This window comes from Onychostoma macrolepis, chromosome 03, assembly GCF_012432095.1.
Source record: "Onychostoma macrolepis isolate SWU-2019 chromosome 03, ASM1243209v1, whole genome shotgun sequence".
Classification (NCBI taxonomy): Eukaryota; Metazoa; Chordata; class Actinopteri; order Cypriniformes; family Cyprinidae; genus Onychostoma; species Onychostoma macrolepis.
Window position 1 is genome coordinate 3,465,352 of NC_081157.1, and position 10,534 is coordinate 3,475,885.

At 38.7% G+C, this 10,534-nt stretch overlaps 2 protein-coding genes across 2 annotated transcripts in view; one reads left to right on the forward strand and one right to left on the reverse strand.

The window, feature by feature from the left end:
* The window catches only part of LOC131537856 (uncharacterized), a 42,631-nt gene extending 33,911 nt beyond the window's left edge, over positions 1 to 8,720 (forward strand). Inside the window, exon 8 of the mRNA XM_058771539.1 lies at positions 8,622 to 8,720. Coding sequence (XP_058627522.1) covers positions 8,622 to 8,720 — 99 coding nt within the window. The remainder of the gene's footprint in view (positions 1 to 8,621) is intronic.
* Positions 8,721 to 8,971: 251 nt separating this feature from the next.
* Positions 8,972 to 9,684, reverse strand: LOC131537859 (nematocyst expressed protein 3-like; the record flags this gene model as incomplete). The annotated part of the gene is made up of 1 exon (XM_058771543.1): positions 8,972 to 9,684. A coding segment is annotated over one exon (564 nt), but the record flags the coding sequence as incomplete, so codon positions are not given.
* Positions 9,685 to 10,534: the final 850 nt, after the last annotated feature.

Consider the following 10,534-nt stretch of genomic DNA (forward strand, 5'->3'; position numbering starts at 1 on the left):
TAGTTCTACACCTAAAAAGAATAGAGTACTTTTAATGTGAACTTTACAATAAGGTTCTATTTGTTAACTACATTAGTTAACATAATAATATAAAACATAAAAATACTTCTTAAACATTTATTAATCATGGTTAATGTTAATTTCAACATTTACTAATACATTTGTAAAAACTAAAGTTTATCTGGTAATATTTCATGGATATAAGATGAAATGATCTATCAGTGAAGAGTTGTTTTTATTAACCAACGTTATCAAAAATTCATAAATATTGTAATAAATGTATTTATCATTGTTAGTTAATATTAGGTAAGCAATAACCAACACTAATTAATGAGACTTTATAAAGTCTTACCCTTTTAACAATTATGATTATCTGACTAACTCATATTACATGAAGCATCCAGTTATTTACATCAGTAGCCTAATAAAAGAGTTTTATTATAAAACACATTAAAATGGCACGGGCTATTCTTAAAGAATAATTGTAAGAATTTTGTTGCTATTGAAATATAATGGTACAATGAACCACTTTTTTAAATTAATAAATATATTATCAATTAAAACAACAGTGTAAATAATCACTTCAAATTGACAGACATTAAACAATTAATGAGACAATGTTTAAAAAATGTTAGTTAAAGTAGTAAGAATATAATACATCAACTCTTACATATTAAACTTACATATTGCATGAAACATATGCCGAATAGATTGCATTAAATTCATTTATCATGAATGAAAATTCTGCTAAGGGTAGATGTCCAATTAATTGTTTTTTAAATTCCTGATGCTCTCCATGTCCTCATGGTGGCGTGGTCACCTAGGCCAGGGAATAAAGCAGGGGCCCTTCATCCAAAAAAGGTTGAGAACAAGTGGTGTACAGTGTTTTGATTGGTGTATAACTTGCAACAGACTGTTTAATAACAGGCATATATACAGTATACGGCAGGAAGGGGTTGCACTTTAGAGCTTCGGAGCACTTTAGAGCTGCTGTCTGTGTTCTCTGCGAACAAGGAAACCCTCTGCTTAAAATAATTATTGTTTGATTAAATGATTCACAGCTTGCTGAGAATTATTTAATAGCTTCTGAAGAATTAGTTTGAAAGTGACAATTTACAGCCAAGCAGAATGAGCAAAATGAGCGAGAAAGGTGAGTTGTTCTGTTGCTTTGATCTAGATTATTCTTTCATAGGATCACACATGACTTTACACAATATGTCATATATACATTTTTTTAACTTACACTTTTGGGCTTGAATAAACATTAATATTCTACAATACATTTTATAATACTTGTATTAAAAGAACAACTGTAGCTGTCTTGTCTGTTGCTGAGAGAAGCTACCAACCACTGTTTATTTTCATTCAAGTCAATATAAAAGCAATTATGCTATGTCTAGAATTCTTTTACGTTACTGAGCATAGCAAATAAATTGGTTGCAAAACGGTATCCACTCACGTTTAACTTTTAGTCTGTTTGGTACAATCAAAAAACAATTAGGCTAATCCAGTCACATTACTATGCAATAGCCTATGAGACATGATCACTAGATTTTATACAGATGTTACTATAACGATTTTGTAAATGGTGATCAGCAACCAAATATTGATAATGTGGAAGTTACTGCCTTTTGCCTTTGTGTGACTTTTCACTTTTTGCAGACAATGCAAAGGCAGAGTACAGTAACTTCAAAATAGGGGTAAAAATCAAGTTTGAGCTCACAATTTTTTAATGTAGATAATTTTCATTACAAAAATATCTAATTGCTAAATTTCCAGTGTCCTACCTATAATTAATTTGGCTGGACAAATAAAAAACACTCTAGTGAGTTGAGGTCTTTTGCAGCACTCAAGTGTAAAACATGTCACGGCTGATTGCACAAACTGTAAAATGGAAAATATTTTATCTAAAGGTACCTTCCAGAGTCCTGCACGCGGGGGGTTTAATAATAAATAAAAATTTATTATTAAACTATTAACGCATTAACTCAGAATGACTTGTTAATTGCTTGTTACATTAAAAATAAAATAAAGGTGTTTTGTCTGCCTTATGTAGATTTAATGCGGTGCGGTTCGGGTTGCGGTTTTTATGTCAAACGGGTCGGTCGGGTTCGAATTAAATTAGTGTTGCTGTCGGATAACGGGTCGGGTATTCGGTTAACTACTGCGGGTGCGGGCTTATTAAACAGGACCTGTGCAGGACTCTGGTACCTTCAGTAGATGTCTAGCTAGCATTAGCATTGCTCTTCTTCATGCACTTTAAAGGTGCATTCAATATATCTTCTTTCTAGCTGACCACAAGTGCCTACTCTCATTCAATGGTCATGGCCAGAAGCTTTCTCATAAGAAAGCATTGTCTCTGTGGCATTCTTTTATATTAATTTCATAATATGACTAAGTATGCTTAAGTAAATGTATGCTTAAGTGTAAGTATATATATAAAACGGAGGCCAGCTAGTAGGTGCTGTGCGGGTAAACCTCACTCCCCTGATCTCAAGAGACGCGCGCGCATAAAATACATAATAATAAATATATAAAATAAAAAACGTAATATAAATACATACAGTATAAAATTATTAGGGCTGGGCAAGTTATCGCGTTAACGCATTAATTGATTTATTAATTGAACAATTATTTTATCGCGCATTAACACTGTCACGGATCTGGTCTGTGAACTTCTGTTAACCCTCCACCAGAAGTCATTCACTCACCACATGGATTCTTGCACTACACTATTGTTGCACGTCACCTCACACTACAATTCCCATCATCCCTTGCACTGACGACACACAGCTGATTGCACTGATCACACACCCTACATAAACTACGCACTTCCTCTCTTTCACTGCCGAGTATTGTATGCACTTATCGCTGCCCTAGCTTTAGCTACCTTACAGAGCCTTTTGTAGTTTTTCTTGCCTTGCCTTGCCTTGCCTTGCCTGTTTCGGAATATGTTTTCCCCTGCCTGGATTATTGTTGTGTACCTGGATTATCTCTCTTCGCCTTGCCCTGTTGGATACTGTTCGCCGATCGTAGACCCACGTGTTATACCTGTTTGCCGCTGTTTGAACCATGCCTGTTATGACCTCGTCTCTGACTTTAAATAAAAGCTTGCACATGTGTAGCAGAGGCCAGCGGGTGAGTGCTATGCAGGTAAAACCTCACTCCCCGATCTCAAGTGGCGCTCTAGCAACTGATGCTAGAGGCCGTGGCCTTTAGCCTCCTTGTTAGAGCACCTGTCTCCCACGCCGGAGACTGTGGTTAGAATCCCGCTCGGAGCGGGGCAAGTAGGACCGCAACACATGGATCTGCACGTCTCACGTCTTGTTTGCCCCGTAACAAACACAGTTTTTTATTTTTATGAAAGTCAGTTGCTCACTGGCTCTGAATACACACAGACAAACCATGGATGGAGGGGTGGGATGATGATCAGTACTGGCTTGGGATGAGCATCATCACGCGTCTCAACCAATGAGAGCATTTGGGTAAGACTGCAGCAGCGCTCACATGAATGCTCCGATCAAATTATTTAGGCTAAGCATCAACATTCACAAACCACTGTTCGCTGTTATTTTTAACAGAAAAGAATGCAACATGCTCGTAATCACAACTTCGTAAGTGGTAAACAAGAAGTTTCCGATAGCAGTTTCACGTGTCACTTAAGGTGTGGTTAGGAGTACATCACATAAGAAAGATTGGTGGGATATCTAACTTGTAGAACCTTTACTACATTATCAACACAAGGAAGACACAAGTGTAATAAAATAAATTTTATTAACAAAAGATAGACAGGAGTAATCAACAACTACTAAATTAATATTCCATGTTATAATTGCATGAATGAAAAGGAATAAAGTGCATAAGATGCATAAAATGCAAGTGATTATGTTGGATGTTGCTATGTCAGAGCTACGTTATCTGGAAAGATAAACTGCTGCTACTCTGATGCATAATAAGGTTCTTCATAAGGTTCTGATAATACACAACAATGCCAAGGCCTCTAAAAGAGGTTTGGATAGGTGATAGTTATGTTCTCTGTGGTTGAGTGAGCAGTTAGGCGGTGACTTTCAACAGCCTTGAACACGAAGCGCTAGAGGATGCTGATCTCCTGGAGCAAAGGGTCCTAAAATCTGGAACCCGCAGATGTGACCCTGAAGTAGGTGCACAAGGTCCTTAGCCTGGAACACGCAAGCAAAGGTACCTTGAAGTGAAGGTTTGCTCGCCGGAGCTTAACCTTGTTGCAAATGTCTGTGTGTCTTCTGCCTCTCTGGGAATTTGGTCGATCCGCTTTGTCTCTCTAGGATGGAGACTCAGGACGTGCTACATCTGTTGTTGTCTCGCTGGACGAAGACTCTGAAGTCTGAACGTAGATTATCTCTTTCCTCGCAGGCTGGAGGCTCAGAACGTGGTCGTATCTGTTGCTGCCTCAAAGCTGGAGACTCAGGACTTGGTATCTGTGTTCAGAACATGTTGATCTGTTAGTGTCCCCTGGACGTGTCGGAGACTCAGAACTTACCGAAGTTTCTGTTAGTGTCGCTCCGGTAACAGGACTCGGACTCAGAACGAAGAGTATCTTTTGGGAAGGTACCTTTATCTCTTTCCGATGAGGAGGAGATTGCAATCTGGCGCCTCTCCATTTCCAGGCTGTGATTGGCTATTTTCATCAGAGTGGGGGGACACAGTGTTTACATAGTCCAAACACACATTTAGAAAAGTGCCGCTAAAGTTTTACCAATGCATCATGCACTTACCAAACCACAACCAGAATACCTTTGGCAACGTTACGAACACATTAAGTCTAAACATGATGGAAGAAGATTGAACTGTCATGCGTGCATTCATTTGTCCATCAACAGCTGAGTTTGTGTAAGATGTTGCACTACACATCGCTGTCATTGAGAATACTTATTTCTCTGAATAAGTATAAGATGTGTGTGTTGTAGTGGAATCAGTGGAAACAGGATGCACCTGAGCTCAATTTTAAGTGTCATGGCCAAGGCTGTGAATACTTATGTACATGTGATTTTTGCAAAGATTTCAAACAAACTTCTTTCACGTTGTCATTATCGGATATTGTTTATAGAATTTGGAGGAAAATAATCAATTTAATCAATTTTGGAATAAGGCTGTAACATAACAAAATGTGGAAAAAGTGAAGCGCTTGGAATACTTTCCGGATGCACTGTACATACCAAACTACATACCAGATATAAAATTATAAACTATTTAATAGTTATTCAAAATACACAATGAGCGATTAGAACATTATAGTCAAATGTGTGGGTTACACACATGATATGGAGTTATGCAATGGACTAATATTCATTTATAAGTCTTTTTAGCATAATTTTGAATGATGCATTTATATATGTAAAGGCAGTCTCTGTGCCGTTCTGAGAATGTGAGGACGTGTTCTTTGAGGAACAAAGGATCAAAAGGTCTAGAAGGAGTCTTATTCTGGTTTCTGTCTTGAGTGGGGGAAAACCGACTCAAGGAAGTCTTATCTCATGATTTTCCTCATGGTTTTACTTGTGATAGTCATGATGTGTTGTCTCTTCGATCATTAATCTTGGGTTGCTTGCCCCAAATTGACAATCTACTTCCTGAGCTGGAATGATCAATATGTGTTCTTTGTTTTAATGCTGCAAGCTGTTTAAAACTGCTAGTTAGCTCCACTTTCTTCAGCCTTGTGGCGCCAGGATGCCGTTTAGATTTACAGTCATCCATGTTATCTTGGGCCTCTTTTTGGAATTTGGTTCTTTGTGTTGTTTCAACACTGTTCTGATTGAATCTTAAATTGCCTGATTCACTCTGATATCCTACAGAGGGGTCACTCTCAGAGGCCTGTGCCTGGCATCAGAACTTCTTTCCTGAAGCAAGCCTTCTTTAGTGAGAATGACAGTCCTCAGATCTGTCTTCTCCTGCTAAAGCTTTGGGTGAGAGTGTTGCTTGGACCCCCCAAACTCGTTTTGTTGTTGTCGATATGAATAATAATAATAATAATAATACATTTTATTTGAAGGCGCCTTTCAGAGCACTCAAGGACACCGTACAGTTAAGAGGTAAATATAAAATCAAGACAACAATACAACAAACAACAACTATTGACATAAGATTATTTAAAATTGATCAGAGATAGCTAATCTAAACAAGTAAGTTTTGAGACATGATTTAAAAGTAGTCAGACAGTCACTTTCTCTTATAGATTGTGGAAGAGAATTCCAGAGATTAGGAGCAGCACAACTAAATGCCCTAGACCCCATAGTGGCTAAACGAACAGAAGGTAAAACAAGGAAAGCAGATGAAGAAGATCTGAGAGTACGCTTCGGGATGTAAATATGAAGCAAATCAGAGAGATATGGGGGCACGAAATTATGGAGAGATTTAAAACTGAGAAGCAAAATCTTGTACTCTACTCTATATATAACAGGAAGCCAGTATAGATGATAAAGAACTGGAGTGATATGCTCGAAGGAGGAGGTTCTAGTAATTATACGGGCAGCTGAATTCTGGACCAACTGAAGTTTATGAAGGAGTTTGTGAGGTAGCCCAAATAGAAGAGTTACAGTAATCAATGCGCGAGGTAACTTGTGCATGTACAAGAATAGCTGTGGAATTTGGTGTGAGGAATGGCCGAAGATGGCTAATGTTCCGTAGATGGAAGTACGCAGACCGAGTAACATTGTTCACATGCTTTTCAAAGGATAAAGTACTATTGAGGACGATGCCCAGACTTTTAACCTGAGTGGATGAGAAGATTATAGAGTTATCAACAGAAAGTAAAAAACTATTGGATTTTAGAAAATTAGATTTGGTACCAACAAGGAGAACCTCTGTGATACGAGGAGCCTTTTAGCCTCCAAGAACCTCTCAACAACTCAGAGCCCTGGAGGAGACAGAGGAGCATCAAGGAGGAAAGTATTATCTCTCTTATTGATACCTGAAAGGTTGAGCCAAAGGAGTGGTCAATGGCTTCGGCCACCTCCTTGGTGACCCAACGAGTTCTTTGATGGCATCGGACCCAATCTCCTCACCTTTATCCAGGTCCATAAGCAGGTTGTCTGCAGAATAGCTATTGCGTGCAGGCATGCAACACAAGCACTGGAGCTCGCAAATGAGAGCTGTGAAAAGGCAGAAGCAGTCTCGCACTCCTCCGCAAGCTTTACTTGTAGGGCTGTTGAAATTAATTGGGTCTACGATGCATGGTGATGCGGATGTGGATGATTCTGCATCAATTCAGTAATAGACCATAATTGATTATAGCCTACTGACGTCATTCGCATACGTGCTTGTCATGCTAGCCTAAAATGGTGGAGGGAGGCGAAACACCAAAGCGAGTATGAAAAAATGCACCCACTATTTTTAAATCCAAGATCTGGGCACATTTTGGAAAAACCTAGCTCGGTGACACGCTTGTGCGCAGCGGGCTTCATTACACAGGATATGCACTGTGAGACATGTGCACATTGCTTGACTGTGTGTGTTTTCACCTGCTGTTATTTAAGTGTTTTACTTTAGATATGATTTCATTTATGCCGTTTGGAATGCAGTACATAGTAGATGTGCGAAACACAGACTTTCACGTACACTTTGTGTTTGTCCTGAAGCTCGCGGCTGCGGTTAAATGCACTTGCATCTTGAAATTGATGTAAACAGTCAGTTATGTTTTCAGAACAGGACAAAACATCAGATCTCTGCATTAGTGTGAATGCAGCCTGTTAAAGCTGCCACTGTCTATGATGTCATCAGTAATAATCAAACAAAAATAATGCTGAGGAAAAATGAAAAACCCATAACTATGATTGTCTGTAAACTTTCAGATACTTAAAGCACTCTCAGATACTGAAAATACTTTTTGTTTATCACTTGCAATTGTCTTTTCCCCCCTTTATTACTTTATATTTGCTTATATGTTTTGAAGTTTTATTTGGTTGGTTAAATTCTTAACAATTGTTTTGATTTATTATTAATTTGTAATTATTTTAAAAAGTAGCCTGCTTATATAATTTAATAAAAATGCTCAAAATAAATTTGATATGAAATTAATATGAAAATGTAGCCATGTGCCATAATATTGAAAATTGAGGATGTGACGCATCGTGATAACGAATTGTATCGTTGACATGATAATCGTAATTGAATCGAATAATGAAACCAGTGACGATTCACACCCCATTTACTTGCAACTCTTAATTATACTTACCATTGTAATTTATATTTCTTTTCTTTCACACACACCAATGTTTTGGACATAAAGTAAACAGAGCGCTTGCTGAAAAGCAGAAGCTAATCCGTTGTTGTTCTGGGTGTCCTTTATGCCATCACAAATAACAGGATGACAGCACCAATCTAAGCATTCCCCATAGTATAATCATTGGATGCAGGGCAAGTTCCCTCAAATGGGAACTAAGAATATATACATTCAATTGAGTCAACATAAACCCATTAACAGCTTAACCTTAAAACATGTAGAAGTCAGTTTTTTTTATTGTCATTTGACCTTTATACTTTTAAAGTGCTTTGTTTTATCAGATTTTTTTTTCACTCACCAGGGTTATCTAAATGGAGGATTGTTCTGCTGGGTAAAACTGGAGAAGGAAAAAGTGCAACAGGAAACACCATACTGGGAGAAGACTGTTTTATTAGTGAATATGGCACAAGTTCAATTACAGTCACCTGTGAGAAAGGATATGCAAATGTGTTTGGTAGAAACATTTTAGTAATTGACACTCCAGGATTGTTTGATACATCATTGTCTGAACAAAAACTGAAAACTGAATTAAAGAAATGTTTTGAGATGTCTGTTCCCGGTCCCCATGTGTTTCTGCTGATGATCAGACTGGATGTCAGATTTACAAGGGAAGAGGAGGATACAGTGAAATGGATTCAGGAGAACTTTGGAGAAAATGCTTCACAATACATTATCATTCTTTTCACACATGCTGATGTACTGAGGGGAAAATCATTAGATGAGTTTATTAAAAAAAATCAATATCTACAAGATTTAACGAAGAAAATCCCATATCACTCCTTCAACAATGAAAACAGACAAAATCAGGATCAAGTTAAAGAGCTGCTAAAGAAAATTGAACAAATGGTGGAGAGAAACAATGGAGCACACTACACGAATGAGATGTATGCCAAAGCCCAGACAAAAGTTAAGTTAAAAAAAGGTGCAAAAATAGGTGGAATAGCATTAGGAACATTAGTATGCCTTGCAGCAACAGGAGGAGTGGGTGTAGGATTGGCAGCAGCAGTGGGAGCAGGAGCAGCAGTGGGAGCGGTGGCAGCAGCAGGAGGAGCAGCAACAGCAGTGGGAGCAGCAGCGGGAGCAGGAGAAGCAGTGGGAGGAGCAGCAGCAGTGGGAGCAGCAGCGGGAGCAGGAGCAGCAGTGGGAGGAGCAGCAGCAGTGGGAGCGGGAGCAGGAGCAGCAGTAGGATCAGGAGCAGCAGTAGGAGCAGGAGCAGCAGTGGGAGCGGTGGCAGCAGCAGGAGGAGCAGCAACAGCAGTGAGAGCAGGAGCAGCAGTAGGATCAGGAGCAGCAGCAGCAGCAGTAGGAGCAGGAGCAGCAGTGGGAACAGGAGCAGCAGTGGGAGGAACAGTAGCATTGGGAGGAACAGCATTGGCAATGGGAGCAGCAGCAGGAGCAATAGTAGCAGATGAAGAAGATAAAAAACCAGGAGAGCAGCAATTTTAAAAAGAGTGGAGTAATTCTTACAGAAAGAGCAAGAGATGGTAAGACGCTTCACGTTTATACAAAGTAAACAATTAACGTGGTCAATATTAACAGTTGTTTTTATCTATTTATCTGTTAATGTGCATAACTCACATATTGACTGTTAACATCTCTGTGGGTGTGTGCCTGTATTTTCTGTTCCTCTCTCTTTCGCTCTCTCTGTCTTTTCTTAGATTCACCTCAATGTCTGCTATTGGTGTGGTGGCTTCCACCGTTGCTGTGAAAAATCACTCTCAAAGTCTTGGGGTTTTGATGCCAGAAGAGAGACTTTATTATCAGAGACAATGAAGCCGAGAGACCCTGCAGGGAATCTCCAGAGTCTGTGTCTGCACACTCTTTTATACAGTTTTTCCTTTAAGGCGTGTTCCATACATTTACTACATCATAGTCATTGTTTACCTTCTTTTTGCTGTGTCTCCATCTGCTTCCTGGAGCAGACAATAGGCCTCATTTTATGTTACGTGAAAGGAAGAGACCCTATCATGTCAAAACAGGATGTGCAGTTTTACCTTAAACCATACATCTGCACATTCCTTTTTTCTGCAGGCCTTTACACACACACACAGGCAGATACAAATTTATAATAGTAGAATAACTTGATACATAAATGGCTATATTCACAATAATTATACTTGATTAATTCATATTTTGATTAATAAAATTCTTCTACATTCCCCCCTTTGAGACTTACTTAAGTCTCACTTATCTTTACCCAGAGTGCAGTTTCAAAATCCAGTCTCATCAGTTATTACTGCCTAGTGACTAAATTAAGTCAAACAGTTCTATCACCAATGACTA